Source organism: Trichechus manatus, unplaced genomic scaffold (genome assembly GCF_000243295.1).
Source record: "Trichechus manatus latirostris isolate Lorelei unplaced genomic scaffold, TriManLat1.0 scaffold00015, whole genome shotgun sequence".
Classification (NCBI taxonomy): Eukaryota; Metazoa; Chordata; class Mammalia; order Sirenia; family Trichechidae; genus Trichechus; species Trichechus manatus.
In genome coordinates, this window is record NW_004443951.1 from 9,848,662 (window position 1) to 9,869,636 (window position 20,975).

At 40.5% G+C, this 20,975-nt stretch overlaps 1 protein-coding gene across 1 annotated transcript in view; it reads right to left on the reverse strand.

Annotated features, from left to right (window-relative positions):
- Positions 1-3,099: 3,099 nt before the first annotated feature.
- Positions 3,100-20,975, reverse strand: part of NSUN4 (NOP2/Sun RNA methyltransferase 4) — a 52,439-nt gene continuing 34,563 nt past the window's right edge. The window contains exons 5-6 of the mRNA XM_004371785.3: positions 6,390-6,514; positions 3,100-5,777 (exon numbers count right to left, since the gene is read on the reverse strand). Of these exons, the coding sequence (XP_004371842.2) occupies positions 5,501-5,777; positions 6,390-6,514 (402 nt within the window). The 3' untranslated portion in view covers positions 3,100-5,500. The remainder of the gene's footprint in view (positions 5,778-6,389; positions 6,515-20,975) is intronic.

Consider the following 20,975-nt stretch of genomic DNA (forward strand, 5'->3'; position numbering starts at 1 on the left):
AGTCCCTCAGGGAGTTTGGATGTGTCTATGGAGCTTCCATGACCTTTCCTTGTACAAGTTGTGCTGGCTTCCCCAGTATTGTGTACTGTCTCACCCTCCACCAAAGTTACCACTTATCTATTGTCTATTTAGTATTCCCCCCCACCCCTCCCATTCCTCGTAACCAACAAAGATTGTTTCTTTTTGTGTGTAAACTTTTTCATGAGTTTTTACAGTAGAGGTTTCATACAATATTTGTCCTTTCGTGATTGACTTATTTCACTCAGGATAATGTCCTCCAGTTTCATCCATGTTACGAGATGCTTCACAGATTCATCATTGTTCTTTATCATTGCATAATACTCCATTGTGTGTATGTAACATAGTTTACCCAACAAGTTATTTTTTACTCACTGAATTATACATGCAGGAATTGTTGAATTGGTGTATGTTTTCTTGTGTATATTTTCATCGTAATTTTTTAAGTTATTTTTCACTCTCACGTCTAATGCAGATGCCTAGAGCGCTCAGTTTATCATAGTCACTTGGACACTCAGGGTGATGTAGGCTCTATCTCAACAAGTTCCCATGATCACTGTGGCAGGAATGACATGACAAATCTGACAATAACTTTTAAAGCTCTCATGGGGAAATGACAGGCATGGCTCTCACTAACATTTCATTCCCTAAAGCAAGCCACACGGTCATGCCCACTGCAGAGGAGTAGTAACTAGGAATTTGTGAAAAATCGTAATACCTACTATACCCACAAGGTTGATTTCATGACCACTGATGAATCACAGTTGTGATCCATAGTTTTGAAAACAATAATTGAAAGGTTTTTTATGATGATCTGCAATCTGGCTCACAACTTCCTTCTGCTGGCCTCAGCTCTGCTCCTGGAGAGACTCAAAACACATCAGCTCCCCCGCCTGGCCCCCCACCTCAGGACAGTCCTTTAAATATTTGGAGACAGCCTCTCTGTTCCCCGTGTTTTCCCTTCTCTGGCATAATACTCCCAATCTCCCCAATTCTTCTTCCTAGGATGGGGCTTTCAGTTCTCCATCCTGGTCACTCTCCTCAGGCTACACCAGCTGTTTGCCAATGTAACTCTTAATGTGTCGCCCAAAATGTGGTCTAAGCAGCTTGGAGTTCAGCAGTTTGCCTTCACTCAGAGAGATAAAGGCTGACTAAGTCTAAGAAGAGCACCGATCTTCAGATGCATTTTCTGTTGAGCCAGTTATTTCATTTCCTCAGTCAGCAAATACCGATAATTATATTCCCAGTGGGATGCCCATGGAAACCTGATTAGATCATTTTCACACTTAAAATTTCTGCAATTTTAAAAGTAATGGTTTGCCATTACTCTTGGGATAAAAACCCACTTCTTCACATGGCCTGCAAGGCCATCTGCACTTGGCTCCTACCTGCTTCTCACAACCATGCCTTCATTCATCTCTACCAGGTCCTGGAATACACTGTGCTCTTACATGCCTCGGGGGCTTCGCATGACCTGTTCCCTCTGTTAGAGCACAACCCCTCACCACCACACCTCTCAGCTTCACTAATCTAACTCCCCCTCAGGTTTGTTTAAATAGCTCTTCCTCCAAGCTAGGCTAGGTCCCCCAGACATATGCACTTTACACTTCTCCTCTGCAGTACTCTGCTCACTTTTATTTATAATTATTTGTCTATCTTTCCCACCAGATTGTATGTCCCGTGAGAACAAGGGCCTTATCTGTTCTGCTTATCACTTTCACTAGCATCTAGGATTGGGCCTGGCACATGAAAAGCACTCAAATATGTGTCGACTACCTAATATGTACCAAAGTGCTGGGGGTTAGGGATGCCCTGAATAATTCCTGCCCTGAATAATTACCAGTCTGGGCGTGGGGGTGGGAAGAGAAAGCAAACATGGAAAGAGCTATATGCACAGTATATACAGAGGGCTGGGGAAGCACAGAAGAGGGAACAACTCAATCTGCTTTAGAGGGATCAGAGAAGGCTTCCTACAGAGGGTAGAAATTTGGGCTAGCAAGAGGAGTAAAGGAAAAACAGCATTTAGACAGAGAAGAAAACAGAGGTATCAGGGGTGCAGGCTATCCTTGGGATGGATAAAGAATCTGTGAGAAAAGGGAACAGTGCTGGATGGCAGAAGATGAAACAGGACCAACAGTCAGGAGTCAGGGAAGAATCTGGACTTGATCCTGCAGACAATGCAGAGAACTAAGGATTGCAGGCAGGTGAATGTGTCATATTTGGGTTTTTAACATTTGTCAGTCATTTACTGCTGTGCAACAAACCACTCCCAAAACATAGTGGCTTAAAACAATAGCCAATTTATTTGCTCATGATTCTGGGGTCAGCAATTTGGGCTGGTCTTGCCTGGGGTCGCTTATGCAGCTTGGGTCATTGACTATTCAACTGAAGTTAGAAGATTTAAGATGGCATCCTTCACATGTCTCCAGTAGACTAACCTGGGTTTCCTCACATGGCGACAGAATTATAGAATTATTCTACATCTTAAAGGTGATCGTGGTTATACTATTATAATTATCAAAATTCATCAAACTGTACACTCAAAATTGGTGAATTTTATTACACCTTCTCCTCACTTATCGACTATCTCGTTATCCAACATTTCACATTTACGACAATAATAAAAATCTACTATCGAACTATTTTGCTCATTAACGACACACATCTGGCAGTAATGAATGTCAAGGTGTGAGGCGACAGTAATGCTGGCTGGTGGTTAAGGTTATGTGTCAACTTGGCTGGGCTATGATCGCAATGGTTTGGCAGTTATGTAATGATGTAATCTGGCAGCTGTGTAACGATGTAGTCATCCTCCATTTTTGCATAATGCCAATTTTCACATAATGGCCTGGTCTTTGGAACCTAACCATGTTGATAAATGAGGAGAGGCTGTATATGTAAATAATAATGAATAAAAAGAGGAAAAAAAACTTTAAGAAAGGGCATTGTCTTAGTTTCTTAGTGCTGCTATAATAGAAACACCACAAGTAGGTGGCTTTAACAAACAAATTTATTTTCTCAGTTACGAGGCTAGAAGTCCAAATTCAGGGCACTGGTTCTAGGGGAAGGCTTTCTCTTTTTGTCGGCTCTGAAGCAAAGTCCTTGTCTCTTTTTAGCTTCCGTGCCTTGGTGATCTTCATGTGTTGGACATGTCATCTACCTTCCGCCTTGGGGCTTCTTTGCTTCTGTGCCTAATCTGCTCTTGCTATATCTCAAAAATGATTTGTTTAAAATACACCCTATACTGATATGGTCTCATTAACACAATGAAGAAAACTCTATTCCCAAGTGGGATTACATCCATAGGTATAGGGGTTAGGATTTACACCACATATTTTTAGGGGACAATTTGATCCATAACAGGCATCATGCTACATTTAATCTTTTGGGACTTACTTTTTTCACTTAATGTTTTATTGCTAAGATTCATCCATACTGTTATATATCAGTATAGTTCATTTGTTTTGATAGCTGTATAATATTTCATTGTGGGAATACTCCAGTTTATTCATCCACTCTCTTGCTGATGGGCATTTGGATTGTTTCCAGGTTTTTGCTCTTGTGAACAGGGCTACTACAAACATTCTTGTACATGTATGAGTTTCTCTTGGATTTATCCCTAGTGTTAGAATGACTGGGTTGTTGGGTAGGTGAATGTTCAATTACAGGAGATGATTCAAAGAGTTTTCCAAAGTAGTTCCCTGATTTTCTAATCTGGGTTTGTCTATCCCCAGTTAGACTGAGAGTCCAGGGGCAGGAGACTCTCTCCTCTTGAATTACCACTGCTTAGCATTCTACTAGCACAGGCTGGACACCTAGGAAGCCAAGGGCAAAAGCACAGGTATCTCAGGCCTCCCAGTCTCAGCAAATACCCAGCACAGGGATCACCTGCCATACATGCAGGCTGGTTAGGGTCCTATTCAGAGCAATAACCACGCTCCCTGGGGCTCCTGGCTTCACTTGACCTCAAGTCTGGAAGGTCTTCCAGGGCCCTTAGTTAAAATGCAAATCCCAAGAAAGGAGAAAGCTTAACCTCATCTAAAGTACTTCTCAGCTGACACCTCTAATACCCAAACAAAATTAGCAGGAAAGGCATAAAGGACAAAGGGAGTAGCAGAAAGAGGAAGAAGAGGGATAAGAGAAATAGAAAGAGCCAGGAAAACATCAAGTATTCTAAAATTATGCACAAGCGCCAGTTTAAAAACAAAAGATTTTTTTAAAATAAAAAAGCAGTATCCGCAAGTGACCACAGTATTTTTTAATATCCCTGCCACTAAAGGATTACCTTTTTTTGGCTAAAATTACAAAAACAACATAACTAGCATACAGTCAGTAAATGATGTAATGTTGTCCCTGAACACACACTGTGTGAGGTGAGGCCCCATGACGCGGAGGTAAAAGTTCTGAAGGATTTGAGGGTGGCCAAAGTACTGGCACTAGAGTTCAGTCACAGACCAGGAACCAAAAAAAAAAAAAACCATATATATATGTATATGTAAATATATAACAAAACAAAACCAAAGACATTTGGAGATTCCAAGGTGTTCAGAAAGCAGGAGGATGCAATCTGCTGTTCCGAAGAATGAGGAGGCCTGATTATCTCCTGCAATCTCAATTGCTGCATCTCCAGCAGTATTCTAGCTACTTGTCAAACAGCAGGAGCTAAGGAATACTTGCCAGATGAATGAACAAAGGAGGAAACACACAAAAGAGTACGGCAGCCCTGCGGCAGGAGCAGCTTTCTCAGTCACATTTGGCAGCAGTGGTGGTGACAGCAGGAAGAACTGGTGGAATTATTCAGCTCAGCGGAGCTTTCTCAGTGTGAGTAAGTAAGTAGATTATTATACACGGGCTTAACATTTTTAGTTACTTGTTCCTTAAATTAGATCATGGGCCATATGGAGAAACTAGGTAGGCTTGTTTGGGCCTATAGACTGCTCAAGGCTGGTCAGGTGGAATACACCAAGTGTGAGGGAGGCTCTGTAACCAGAGGCCTGTAACGAGCCTGAGGTTCTGGGATTTGGGCAGCTAATCCTAGGAGCTTGTGCTAAGCAGCAGCTGCTGGTACAAATGGAACCAACAGTACTTGGATTGACATGAGGCCTCCAACTATAGTACCAGGTCTATAGAGCTTCAACAATTTTACTGACGAAATGCTTCTTCCCAAGTTTCCAGCTTCATTTGTGGCCAGGCTCATTGGCTCCTCCTCCTAAGCCCCCAATGGGGCAGGAACCTTTAGCAAAGGCGTGGAGACAGGTAAGGAGTAGGGCATAAATGGGTTAGAAACCTGCTGATGGTCCATAACTAGAAAGCAGGACAGAAAAACTCCTACTTCCTCTGCTGAAAACTGTCTGCAGAAAAATTTGAACAGGACACAGACAGGACCCAGAGTACATCTCTGCCACTGGTTTCAGTTTCCGGTACCCTCCAACAGAGTATACCCTTTGTTTTCCTACACCAGTGCCTTAGGGACAAGGTGATGCTATGTCAGCCTACGCAATTTGCAAAAGTACATAGGCCCAAAATTGGCCATGAGGTTTGGGATTACCAGCTCCCCCACCTGGCAGGATGGGAAAAAAAAGAATGTGCCCATGAAGAGCTTTCGGAAGTGAGTTAGGTCTTCAACCTGTACTTCAATGCTATATTGATTGGCCAGGAGTTCGATGGTGCCTTGCACCACATATTCATTCTGTAAGTGTGAGAGTGAACAGGTAGAATAGACAGCGTAGCCTCCTGGTTTGGTGGCAAGGAGTCCAGCCCTGAAACCAGAGAGAGAGAGAGGCAGTGACTAGTGAGCTTCCCAGCAGTGGAAAGGCAACAGAGAGAGCTGGATGCATGGAGATGGGCGTTTACCATGGGTAGGTAGCTAAGTCAGACAGCATCTGAAGTCTCTTTCACAATGACACTCCCTCAAAAGTCATTCTCAAGACAGAGAACAACCCAACATTACTCCAAAGGCTCTCCTCCAGGACGCCTTCTTGAAACTATTCCCAGGGCTCTGATTCCAGTTATGGACCAAACCCAGATACTGGCTGCGGACTGAGCACTTACCCCAGCCCTGCAGAGCCTCGACTTCAGTAGCTATTTTTCAAACATGTGCTGCTCACTGGTACTGAGAGTAGCATAGGGTAAGACAGTACAAGTGAACTCCTGTAGCCCACCCTGCTATGTATACCCTACCAGATAGGATTTTTAAATTCCGGAGAAGAAACATCCCACAATGTCTGTCTCCTTCAGGCAGATGCCTAGCCAGAAGACTCCCCTGTGGGTGATGGTCTTGTCAGCAGCTTCCAGTTCCCCAGCCCCTCAGTGACCAGACCCCTAGAGCACTCTGGCACAAAGTTCTGAGTTTTTGTAAATCTATCACTCACGCAAGAAGCTGCACCTGCAGCAGAGGCAACGTCTGACGCTCCTTCTTCCTTGACCGTTGAAAGATGTTGTTCTCCTCCTCGTGAAGGGAGTGGCGGTCTGTGGTACAGGGCGCATCTACCAACACCTGCCCAGGGGTGTTAAAGGGAAAGGATTAGAGCTCCCTACAGGCTCCTCCTCCTTAGGCCTGGGCTGTTTTAGGCCCCTGGACTTGGAGGTTTTGTGGAGTGCTGCCTTTGCCTATTCCTCCACTGCAGAGTACCTGACAATGCTTCTAATTTTAACCTGTTGGACAACTGAGAAATAATGAGCGGGAAAATAGTATATTTAGGTACAATTCATGGTTGATCAAAAAACAAAAAACTTTAATTAAATAACTAATATCTATCTACAAAGAAGTCTTTAGTGTTTCAGGCTTCTGCCCTTAGCTATTTTGAATGAAGATATCTAATTTACAGATGATACAATGACAATAAGTTAATATACTGAATAACAGGATCAGGATTCAAAATTATCTTAAGTTGAAACAGTAAGTCAGATTTAATATGGAAAAGTTTTAAAGGAAGAAATGTCATTAATTCATTTACTAAGAGCCTACGCTGTGCTAGGCATTAGGGACAAATAGACAAAACATTAAAAAATAGTCCTATACTTACATTTCAAAAAAGTAAAAACATCTATAGAAAAGATATGTTTAGTTAAGCACAAACTCTGAGTAAATTAAGAGTGACCCAATGTTCAATACTCTGATGTATTCCTAGGCTGCATGAGTTAACACAATGCACACAGAATAAGGGAAATAATGATCACCTTGTACTCTGGGCTGGTCAGGTCATATCTCAAGAACTGCAATGGGGCTGGCCTTCACAGGGAAAACAGACATTAACTAAATGGAGATACCAAAGGAAGAGCCACTGGGATGTTCTAGAAACCACATAGTAGAAGAAATGGATATCTTCTATTTCCAGCAATATAGTAAACTAGATACCCTAAAAACTCTTGCAATACAAAATACCTAAAGAGGCTGGATAAAATATTTTTTAAAAATACCTTTAAACACAAAAAGAGGTTGAGAAGTTAGAGGGTTGATATGTTGTGGGGTTGTTAACCAATGTCATAAAACAACATGTGTACTTCTGTTTCATGAGAAACTATTTGTTCTGTAAGCCTTCACCTGAAGTACAGTAAAAAAAATTTTTAAAAAATACCAGCAGCAAAAAATACTTTTAACGCATAGCTCGTAGAATATCAGAAAAATCTTCAGAAATCAACAAAAAGGCAGGAACATAAATCCAGGGAAGGATGCAGGAGTTGAAACCTATCCCTAGTTACTCAAAGCCTTAGGGGACAGGAGACAGGGTCGTGGGCCCACATAAGGTTAGGAATTGGAATGGAAACTCATAACAAAGCCAAAATCCTCAAAGGGCTACATGCTGAAGATAGAAAACCAAAAAGGAAGAACACGCTGGGCATTTTCTCAAGCTGAAAGAACTGAAGAAAAAAATTCAAGCCTCAAGTTGCAGTAGTGAAGGATTCTATGGGAAAAATACTGAACGACACAGGAAGCATCAAAAGAAGATGGAAGGAATACACAGTCATTATACCAAAAAGAATTGGTCGACGTTCAACCATTTCAAGAGGTAGCATATGATCAAGAACTGATGGTACTGAGGAAAGAAGTCCAAGCTGCACTGAACGCACTGGTGGAAAACAAGCTTCCAGGAAATGACGGAATATCAATTGAGATGTTTCAACAAACAGATGCAGCGCTGGAAGTGCTCACTCATCTATGCCAAGAAATTTGGAAGACAGCTACCTGGCCAACCGACTGAAAGAAATCCATAGATTCAGCCCACAAAGGAAGATGACAAGAGAACCTGTCCATTTTGGCTTTAACTCTGGGCAAAAAGAAAAAAAGAAAGAAGTCTCCCCTGAGAATTTGTCACCACTTATACATGGGGTTCAAAATCATATCACCTGCATGATCCAGAAAATCCCATATTAAGTGATTAATGGTCCTGTACTGATAGATCCCCCAAGCATGGAGAAGCAAATGCACATCAGTCCTCAAACCAGGGATCTTATAACTAACTAGGCATGATCAAAAGCTGACAATAAACAAAATCAGGTTTTTCTACTTCTAATAAAGGCAGAATAGCTTGTTGCCGACCAACCCCCCTGTTGAGAACTAGATATGCTTGACAAAATATTTTTTTAAAAATCTGTTTGAAATCATCAGCAATCTTCCAAGACAGCAAGAACTTGAGGGGCTAAAACCCCAGAGAGAAAAAGTACAGGGAGGTGAGCCAGAGAAATTCAGCTCTATTGTGATAGCTGAGGAGCCCTGATGGTGTAGTAGTTAAGAGCTTGGCTGCTAACCAAAAGGTCAGCAGTCCGAATCCACCAGCCTCTCCTCGGAAACCCTATGGGGGAGTTCTACTCTGTCCTATAGGGTCATTATGAGTCAGAATTGACTCGATGGCAACAGGTGATAGCTGAGAGGCTGAGAAATTGAGTGGGATTTCCAGAAGTCTTATGGGGTTAGGGGACAAAAACCAGAGTTCAGAGTCCACACCAAGGAGCAAGGAGTCCTAGTAAACAAACATCTTATGCCTTGAGTTGGACCCCAGAAATTTAATACCCTACATGTAAAGGTAAGCTAGAAGTAGAACAGGACTCACAAAATGTAAACTTGAATTAGACTAACTTCTGACTGAATTAAGATGACATGTCCTGATGTTATCTGCCAACAGCAAAATAAAATCCTTTCTAGAGGAAGATAAGACCATTCAGAGCCTTAGATTATCTTTACAATTTTCTTACACAATGTCTAGTATTCAATAAAAATATTATTTTGTCTCCTGAGACGAAACCAAATGACCAAAACCTAAGAGGAAAAAATAGACAATAGAAACAGATCCATAGGAGATTCAGATATTGGAATTACCAAACATAGTGATTGAAACAATCATGGTTAATATGTTCAAGAAATTAGATAAGAAGACAAAATGATTATTAAAAATCAGATGAAATCCTGAAGCTGGAAAATAGAATAACTGACACTAAGAACTCAAGAGATGTATTTAACAGCATATTAGACACAGCTGAAGAAGATTGGTGAAGAAGATTGGTGACAAAAGAAAATATTCAGATTGAATATGAGAGAAAAAGGGGTAGAAAATGCAGAATAGGGTATAAAATATATACGTAACATAGTGAAAAAAAACTAATATACATGTAATTGTTGCTGTTAGGTGCCATCCAGTGGGATCCTACTCATAGCAACCTTACGTACAACAGAACAAAATACTGCTCAGTCCCGCACCATCCTCACAATCGTTGCTATGTTTGAGTCCACTGTTGCAGCCACTGTGTCAATTCATCTCATTGAGGGTCTTCTCTTTTGCTGACCCTCTATATTACCAAGTATGATGTCCTTCGCTAGGGACTGGTCCCTCCTAATAACATGTCCAAAGTACGTGAGATAAAGTCTCGCCATCCTTGACTCTAAAAAGCATTCTGGCTGTGCTTCTTCCAAGACAGATTTGTTCATTTTTCTGGTATATTCAATATTTTCATGGTATATTCAATATTCTTCGCCAACACCATAATTTCATAATTCAATTGCACCAATTCTTCTTTGGTCTTCTTCATTGTCCAGCTTTTGCATGCATTATGAAGCAATTGAAAATACAATGGCTTGGGTCAGGCACACCTTAGTCTTCAAAGTGACATCTTTGCTTTTTAACATTTTAAAGAGGTCTTTTGCAGTAGATTTGCCCAGTGCTATGCATCACTTGATTTCTTGACTGTTGCTTCCATGGATGTTGATTGTGGATCCAAGTAAAATGAAATCCTTTACAACTTCAATCTTTTCTCCATTTATCATGATGTTGCTCATTGGTTCAGCTGTGAGGATTTCTGTTTTCTTTATACATGTAATTAGAGACCCAGAATTATGAGAGAAAAAATGAGGCAAAAAAATATTCAAAAAGATAATGGCTGAAAATTTTTCAAAACTGATGAAAATAATCAAGCCACAAATTCAATAAGCACTATGAACACCAAGCAGGATATATATATTACTTTTAAAAGAGCTTTAATAAGACTTATAGCTGACTTCCCAACAGAAATAGTAGATAACGTAAGAAATGAAATGAGATCTTCAAAATGCTGAAAGAAAACACCTGACAACATAGAATTCTATGTCCAGTGAGAAAATAGCTTTCAAATTTTTCTTCAGATTCAATGTAATCCCTGGCAGAAAGATCTAAAGATTTTTTAAGATAAATTAACAAGCTGATTCTAAAATTTATGAAAATACAACGAACCAAAAATAGCCAAAAGAAACTTGAAGAAAAAACAAAGTTGGAGAATTTATTATACCAGATATCAAGACTTATTATAAACCTACAATAATTAAGACTGTGTAGTATCCATAGAAAGACAAATAGACCAATAGAACAGAGTTTAGAAACAGACCCGCACACGTATGGATACTTGATTTATTCAAAGGTGACACTGAAGAACAGTGGGAAATGAATAATCTTTTCAATTAACAGTGCTGGGTCAACTAGATATCATTTTTGGTATCCTTATTCACTCACTATACATAAAAACCAATTAAAATGGATTATAGCTCTAAATGGGACAGGGAAAACAAAAATGTTTCTAGAAGATAACATAGAAAATATCTTCATGACTGGAGGGCAGGCAAAGGTATCTTAAATAAGACCCAAAAGCACTAACCACAGTGATAATTGGACTACATTAATATTAAGAACTTGTTTACCATTAAGAGGGTGAAAAGATGAGTCACAGAGTGGAAGAGGATACATGTGATACATATACACTGTATTCAATAAAGAACTCATATCCGAATACAGAAAGAACTTTTACACATCATTTAGAAAAAGACAGACAACTCAACAGAAAAAATGGGCAAAAGACTTGAATTCTCACTTCACAAAAGAATGGCCAGTAAACATATGAAATGGTATCCAAGCTCATTAGTCATCGGTGAAAAGAAAATTAAAATATAGAATCATTACACACCCACCAGAATGGCTAAAATGAAACAAAACGAAACAAAAACACCAAAATACGTTGGTGAGGTTGCAGAACAATCGGAATTCTCATACACTGTGGGTAAGAATATAAACTGGCACAATCACTTTGGCAAACCGTTTGGCAGTACTGACTGTGGTGCAATGGATCACTTTTATATGGCTTTTCTTGCCATGGTCTTATAACTCCCACCCAAGCAATTGGGTGGGATTATACAAATAAGGTAATTGTGGTCCATCAAGGGGATTGGATAAATTGCTAATGCAAATAAAGTTCATGACAACTGTGTAGGGGTGGGACCAGACAAATAAGATCTACCGAACCCTAATGAAGGGATTGGTAAGTTTTGCCATCCTGCTAGGCTTAAAATGAGCTGGCAGAGGCAGGAAGAGAGGATCTCACCACCATCAAGGAAGAAGAGGCAGGAGCGAGGTGCATCCCCTTGGACCTGGGATCCCTGCACTGAGACCTTCCTAGACCCAGGAAACAGAGAGCTGTAACACCGAAGAAGGCAAGATGGTGACAAGCAGAGGCAGAGAAACAGCAGCAAGAGAGGCAGCAGAACCAGGAGACTGGCAGGAGATGGCATGGTGGCCTTCCTGGCCCACAGAGCGAGAAAGTTGAGTGCCTTCAGGCAAGAGGCTTGCTGGTAGAGTAGGGTGCCTCAGGGCACTTGGTGGAGCTGGGTTTGCCAACCCATGAGGCTAGAACACTTACTGGCAGAGTGGGGTGCCTCTAGGGACTTATCGGCAGAGATGAAAGAGCTTTCTAACACTTGCCTGATGGTGCAGAGGTCTCGGGGCCAGAGAGAGGCATGCCTGGCATGGCTGAGAAGAGGCTATCCTGATGGAAGCAAGGTATCCTGAGTGTTCCTGAACCTGAATTGTAACCTGTTATTTCCCTAATAAACCTTATAATTGTGAGTACGGTTTGTGAGTTCTGTGTGGCCGTTGAAATGAATTATCGAACTCAGCACAGAAGTAGAGAATGCCATGGGAGGGGCGGTTGGTGTCAGAATAGGTAAAGATGGCGGAGAGAGGAGGCATGTCGGACCTCCACCTCATAGAAATCAGCCTTGGGCTGTTGATCTTGATTCTCCTTCCTCCTTGTGAAGTTGGAGGAGGTCAGATAACGCCCCAGCCACCTCATTTTTATACTGACTAAGGGGAAAATATACATATACCTTATGACCCAGCAATTAAACAGAAGTATGTACATAAAAGCACCAAAAATCCATTTACAAGAATGTTTATAGCTGTGTTGCTGTAATGCCCAAAACTGGAAACAATCCAATTGTCTATCCTGAATAGAACAAATAAATTGCTATATGTGCATACAAAGGGATACAATAAAACAACAACAGTGAACAATCCACTGCTACAGGCAACTTCATGGATGAATCTCATAAATACAAGGTTGAGAGAAAAAAGTTAGACACAAAAGAGTACATATTGTTAAGACCGCATTTATATAAACTTCAAAATTAATCCATGGTTTTAGAAGTCAGAAGAGTGAGTACTCTAGGAAGATGGGGGTTTCTGGGATGCTGGTAATGTTGTATTTCTTGAAAGGGTAGTAATAACACACAAGCATTTCACTTTGTGAGAATTTCTTAAGCAGTACACTTATGATTTGATCACTTCTGTTTTATACTACAATAGAAAAGTTATTAGAAAATTGTAACAGGTAACAAAAATAACCACAAAACTTAATAGGAAACAAGTCTCCTTGAGCAAGAGTCATCAGAAACAACAAACAGTAGAATTAAACCCCCAAACGGTTTAGATTTTAAAATTATCCAGCATAAATTAAAATGTAAACCTTCCTAAATACAAAAGAAGTCCTTGGGTGGTGCAAACAGTTAACACACTTGGCTGCTAACCGAAAAGGTGAAAGTTCTCGAGAGAAGAGCCTGGCGATCTACCTCCAAAAAATCAGCCATTGAAAACTCTATGGAGCACAGTTCTACTCTGACACATATGGAGTCACTATGAGTTGGAGCTGACTCTCCATGAGCTGCAGTCAATTCAATATGAAAAAAATGTTTTCTCTTCAAACAACAATAATAACAAAAAATTAAAAGAAAAACAAAAGAACAAAGAAAAGAGACCACACAGTGAAGGAAACACAGTAAATAAAATACATACAGTAAAATAACTTGACAGAGCTGAGACCAAATATATCGGTGGCAACAACTGCTTAAGAATGCAATTAAAAGAATAAAATTTACAGATTGGCTCACAAAGCAATAATCAACTCTATGCAGTACACAAGAGAAACATCTAAAAGGAAGTGATTCAACAAGGCTAAATATAAAGGGATAGGCAAAGGTATAAATGCAACCCATTAAAAAAAAGGTGAGTGTGGGAGGGGGGAGAAAAGGTGGGTGTCATCTTGCCGTAAACACAAAGAGCTCTGGGGATCTGTCCTTACTCCCTCCAGCTGATGGCCAGGTGGAGCTGGGGAAGGGATGGAGTTACCAGGAGTGTGTGGAGCCCTGACATAGCATTCTCCTCGGCATCTAAAGTGTTTAATGCTTGCTTAAGACCTAGTAGGCTGTACGCTACTATTTGCTGAACAAATAAATTAAGGAAGACATCTTCAGGACATCAAAACTATTTTCAAATGTCTGAAGACAGCTCATTCCGTATTGTTCCAGAGGACAGTGCTAGGATCAATGAAGGGAAATAAAAAGGATAAATAATAATGATAAGGATTGTGATGATGATGGTAATATTGAATGCTTTCTATATGCCAGACATAATTTACATGCATTCTTACTTAATCTTCACTTATGGGATAGACACTACTATTATACTTATTTTATAGATGAAGAATCTGAAGCTTAAGCAAAAGGTTAAGTAACTTCCCAAACTTCTCTGGATTGTAAGTGATGGACTCAGGACTCCAATCCAAGCAGTGTGACTCTAAAACCCTTGTACTCAACCACATATCATATAATCTGCAGATTTTAGTTCAACAAGAGGAAGAACTTTCTAACATCAGAGGTGTTCAAAAACAGAACCTCAGCGAGCCTCCTGTCAATGGAAGTGTGCAACAACAGACTGAATAATGATAATGGCTATCACCCGCCTAATCTTCACCACCAGGTACTGTGTTAAGCACTTCTCCTGGATTTTCTTCTTGAATCCTCCCAATAATTCTACCTGATAAGTATTCTCTATTTCACAAATGAAGAGACTGAAGTTCAGCGAGATCAAGTAGCTTACCTGAGGTCAGTGTTATGGATTGAACTGTTTCCCCCCAAAATATGTGTTGTAAATCCTAACCTTTATACCTGTGGTTATAATCCCATTTGGAAATGGGTTTTCTTTTTTATGTAAATGAGGTAATATTAGTATAGGGTGTGTCTTAAATCAATCTCTTTTGAGATATAAAAGCAGATTAAGCAAGTAAGCAGAGATGGGGGAAGATAGATGCCACCCTGGGGGAATAGAAGCTAGAAAGAGACGAGAACCTTTCTCCAGAGCTGACAGAGAAAGAAAGCCTTCTCCTAGTGCCGGCACTCTAAATTTGGACTTCTAGCCTTCTAACTGTGAGAAAATAAATTTCTGTTTGCTAAGCCACCCACTCGTGGTATTTCTGCTATAGGAGCATTAGATAACTAAGACAGAATTTGGTACTGGGAGTAGGGTGCTACTCTAACAAATTACCTAAAATGTGGAAGTGGTTTTGGAAATGGGTAATGAGTGGAAGCTGGAAGAGTTTTAAGATACCCAATACGAAAAGCCTATATTGCCTTGAAGAGACTCTTGGTAGAATTATGGTCATCAAAGGCAATTCTGGTGAGGGCTCAGAAGGAAGGGAGGAGAGCTATAGGAAAAGTCTCTATCGTCTTAAAGAATACATATGGTACCAGCAACAGAATGTTGCTAGACATGTGCACATTATATGTGCTGCTGGAAAGGCTTTAAAAGAAAATGATGAACATGTGATTGGACAATGAAGGAAGGGCAATGTTATTTATGCAGTGGCAAGGAACTTATCTGAATTATGTTCAAATGTTTGGTAGAAGGTAGAACTTGTAAGAGATGAACTTAGATATCTGGCCAAGGAGATTTCTAACCAAGATCTTAAAGGGGCTGCATGGTTTCTTCTTGCCACTTATAGTAAAACATGAGAGGAAAGAGATGGACTTAGAATTGTACAAAATGAAAACAAAACTTAAAGACTTGGAAAATTTGGTTGTACAAACTCAGGACACATGTTCTAGAATTTTCATCAAGGATGTGGCTACACAACTTACGTTAAAGAAATTAAGCCTGTGCATCTGGGGTCTTAAAAGCCAGTGAGCAGCCATCTAAGATGTATCAGTTGGTCCCAACCCACCTGGAGCAAAGGAGAATGAAGAATACCAAAGACACAAGGAAAATATTAGCCCAAGAGATACAAAGGGCCACATAAACCAGAGACTCCATCAGCCTGAGACCACAAGAACTAGATGGTGCCTGGCTACCACCAATCACCACCCTGACAGGGAACACAACAGAGAGTCCCTGATGGAGCAGGAGAAAAGTGGGCTGCAGAAATCAAATTCTAGTAAAAAGACCAGACTTGATTGTCTGACTGAGACTGGAGGGACACCAGAAGACATGGCCCCCAGATTCTCTGTTGGCCCAGAACTGCAACCATTCCTGAGGCCAACTCTTCAGACAAAGATTAGACTGGACTATGGGACATAAAACGATACTTGTGAAGAGAGCTTCTTAGCTCAAGTACATACATGAGACTAAATGGGTAGCTCCTGTCCAGAGGCAAGATGAGAAGGCAAAAAGGGACAGGAGCTCGCTGAATGGACGTGAGAAATCCAGGGTGGAAAGGAGGAGTGTACTGTCACATTACAGGGAGAGCAGCTAGGATTACATAGCAATGTGTGTATAAATTTTTGTATGAGAAACTGACTTGAACTGTAAACTTTCACTTAAAGCACAATTTAAAAAAAAAAAAGAAAAGAAATTAAGCCTGTGACTGATGAATCTAATCAACTACCATAGCAGAAAACCCATCAGCTTAGACTGAAGGGGACAGAGACAGGATGAAAGGAAGGAAAGCTCTTGGAATTCTATAGGCAGGAAACAGGTCAAAGGAGTTATATCTGCTGTCCTCTAAGAAAATAAAAGGACCATCCATAGAGCAGCTTGAGATCAAAGAGCAGAGCCACAGCCTCCTAGGTTTCAACCAACTCAGTTCCAGAGTGTGGGGCTGCCATTCAAGCTGGCCAAGAGAATGGGGCACCACCCAAAGCTGAGGCGGTGGAGCTGCCATGCGTAAGGGACAGGAGAATGAAGCCTGCTGGGGCTGAGGGAGTGAAATTGCCACTCAGATGGACTATGACCATGGGGCCTCCCAAAACAACCTAGGGAGCAGAACTGCTGTCCCAGTGGGCCTGGAAGATGGGGCTGAAGCCAAGGGGCCTTCATCCAGAATCCAGAGACCGTGGCCAACACCCAGAGGTTTGAGGGCAGGGCCACTGCCTAGATGGTCCTGGAGAACAGAGGATTATTTTCAAGCCTTGAGAACTAATGTAATTTGTCCCGCTGGGTGTTAGACTTGCTTGGTGCCCATTATCCCATTTTTCCCTCCAATTTTTCCCATTCATAATGTGAAAGCTGGAAACAAAGAAGGATCTGTAGTTGGAAAATATGGCCTTGGTGATAGAAATGACACTGGAGATTGCATGATAAAATTTTGGAAGACCAACAACTTATTCATTGCAAATACCTTTTTTCAACAACATAAACAGCAACTATACATGTGGACCTCACCAGATGGAAAACACAGGAATTAAATCGACTACGTCTTTGGAAAGAGACGATGGAAAAGCTCAATATCATCAGTCAGAACAAGGCCAGGGGCAGACTGCGGAACAGACCATCAATTGCTCATATGCAAGTTCAAGCTGAAGCTGAAGAAAATTAAAACAAGTCCACGAGAACGAAAATACAACCTTAAGTATGTCCCACTTGAATTTGGAGACCATCTCAAGAACAGATTTGACACACTGAACATTAATGACTGAAGACCAGACAAGTTGTGGGATGACATCAAGGACATCATACGTGAAGAAAGTTAAAGGTCACTGTCTTAGTTATCTAGCACTGCTATAATGGAAATACCACTTATGAATGGCTTTAACAAAGAGAAGTTTATTCTCTCACAGTTTAGGAAGCTACAAGTCCAAATTTAGGGCACCAGCTCTAGGGGAAAGCTTTCTGTCTCTGTCGGCTCTGGGGGAAGGTCCTTGTCTCCTTTCAACATCTGTGGGCTGGCGTTCCTTGAAGATCTCCATGTATCTTGGTATCAATCTTCCCCTGGGTCTAAGAGGTCCTCAGCTCAGGGACCCGAAGTCCAAAGATACACTCTGCTCCCAGTTCTTCTTTCCTGGTGGTACTGAGGTCCCTCTCCTCTCTACTCGATTCTCTCATTTATATCTCAAAAGAGATTGACTGAAGATACAACCTAATCCTTTAGATTGAGTCCCGCCTCATTAACGTAACTGCCTCTAATCCTGTCTCATTAACATCATAGAGGTTAGGATTTACAACACACAGGATAATCACATCAGATCACAAAATGATGGACAACTACACAATACTAGGAATCATGGCCTAGTCAAGTTGACACATATTTTTGGGGGACACAGTTTAATTCATAATAGTCATTAAAAAGACAGAAAAGAAAGAAAAGACCAAAAGGATGTCAGAAGAGGCTCTGAAACTTGCTCTTGAACGTAGAGTAGCTAAAGCAAATAGAAGAAATGATGAAGTAAAAGAACTGAACATAAGATTTCAAAGGGCAGCTCAAGAAGACAACGTAAAGTATTGTAACAAAATGTGCAAAGATCTGGAGTTAGAACACCAAAAGGGAAGAACACGCTCAGCATTTCTCAAGCTGAAAGAAGTGAAGAAAAAATTCAAACCTCAAGTTGCAATACTGAAGGATTCTATGAGCAAAATATTGAATAACACAGGAAGCATCAAAAGAAGATGGAAGGAATACACAGAGTCACTATACCGAAAAGATCTGGCTGATGTTCAACCCTTTTAGGAGGTAGCATATGATCAAGAACTGATGGTGCTGAAGAAAGAAGTCCAAGCTGCACTGAAAGCATTGGCATAAAACAAGTCTCCAGGAATCGACAGAATACCAACTGACATGTTTCAATAAATGGATGCAGTACTGGAGATGCTCACTCCTCTATGCCAAGAAATTTAGAAGACAGCTGCTTGGCCAACCAACTGGAAGAGATCCATATTTGTGCCCATTCCAAAGAAAGGTGATCCAACAGAATATGGAAATTATCGAACAATATCATTAATATCACACGCAAGTAAAATTTTGCTTAAGATAATTCAAAAATGCTTGCAGCAGTACATCAATAGGGAACTGCCAGAAATTCAAGCCAGATTCAGAAGACAAGAGGGACATCTTTCCTGATGTTTGATGGATCTTGGCTGAAAGCAGAGAATACCAGAAAGATGTTTACCTGTGTTTTATTGACTATGCAAAGGCATTCAACTGTGTGGATCATAACAAATTATGGATAACATTGCAAAGAATGGGAATTCCAAAACACTTGACTGTGCTCATGAGGAACCTGTACATAGACCAAGAGTCAGTCGTTGGAACAGAACAAGGGAATACTGAATGGTTCAAAATCAGGAAAGGTGTGCATCAGGGTTGTATCTTTTCACTACACTTACTCAATGTGTATGCTAAACAAATAATCTGAGAAGCTAGACTATATGAAGAAGAATCTGGCATCAGGATTGGTAGAAGAATCATTAACAATCTGCAATATGCAGATGACATAACCTTGCTTGCTGAAAGTGAAGAAGACCTGAAGTACTTACTGATGAAGATCAAAGACTATAGCCTTCAGTATGGATTACACTGCAACATAAAGAAAACTAAAATTCTTACAATTGTCCTGATAGTATTGGGCATAATAAAACTTATCTTCTATTGTCTTATACACTTAAAAGGCAAAAGAGGGCCTCAAGCTAAAACGCTGATGTACACAGTCTGCCCATTTCAGCAATGTGATTGATAAGAACATAGCTCTTACTTGAGATCCTGGTGAAGAACCAGATGGTTTCCAGTGGAAAACCAGCACTGTGAGTTTAAAGAGCCTGCCATGGCCACCATCTAGGAGCTCAACTAAGTCTAGGTATTGATCATTGATATATTATCTCCAATTTCCAATCAAAATGAGGGAATGATTTAGGAGATAATATTGGAGCCATTATTCCCTGTCCTAGAATGTGACCCAGCTGGAGCTGGACTCACAAGGACCTGCAAGGACTCACAAAGACACACCAACTGGGCCCTGAGGTATAAAAACAACAGCTAGGACAATCTTGGAAAACATCTTTTAAGGAAACTTTCACATAAATAAATCATAAAACACAGCACAAAAGACCCACATACTTTCCACTCTTATCTTTTTCTGTTACCATTTAGGGAATAGTAAAATTGTTGGACCAATGAGGACTCTCTTGATTGTCGTTACTGAAACCTGTACCAATGATTATTAAGAAAGACAATTAAAAATGTAGAATCACAATGATTTGGCAGTTTCAAGTCAACATGTGAAAAGAAGAAGCTTTCAATGGCTTTGCCCATTTGTAATGTTAATACATACTAACGACTTTGTAATGGTCATCAGACTCGGACAGACATGGCTCTAGCATGGATCCTACCATACTTATATTTCTAGCTTTTTAAGGAAGTGCCAAATCTATTTACAAAGTGGTTGTACCATTTTACACTCCCACCAACAGTGTATAAGTATTCCAGTTCCTCCAAAACCTCTCCAACATTTATTATTTTGTGTTTTTTGGATCAATTCTAGCCTTGCTGGGGTGATACGGTATCTCATTGTAGTTTTGATTTGCATTTCTCTAATGCGAAATGATCATGAGCATTTCCTCATGGTTCTGTTAGCCGCCTGAATGTCTTCTTTGGTGAAGTGCTTGTTCATATCCTTTGCCCATTATTTAATTGGGTTATTTGTTTTCTCACTCTCGTCTGTTCTGTAATATTTCTTGGACTTGGGCAGACATGGCTCTGGTAGCATGCTTGTCTGTTTCCCACTTCTGCCTCTTTGAATATATGCCAAATAAAACCTTTCTTTTTGCTTTACTAAAAAAAATAAAAAATCCTCACAACTGGACCAATAAGCAACATCATGATAAACACAGAAAAGATTAAAATTGTCATGGATTTCATTTTACTTGGGTCCACAATCAATGTCTATGGAAGCAGCACTCAAGAAATCAAATAACATATTGCATCGGGCAAATCTTCAAAAAGACCTCTTAAAGTGTTGAAAAGTACTACCACGGCTTCCACCAAACTAAGTCCAGTACAACTAGATGATGCCTGGCTACCACCACTGACTGCTCTGACAGGGATCACAACAGAGGGTCCCAGACAGAGCTGGAGAAAAATGTAGAACAAAATTCTAACTCACAAAAAAAGACAAGATTTACTTGCCT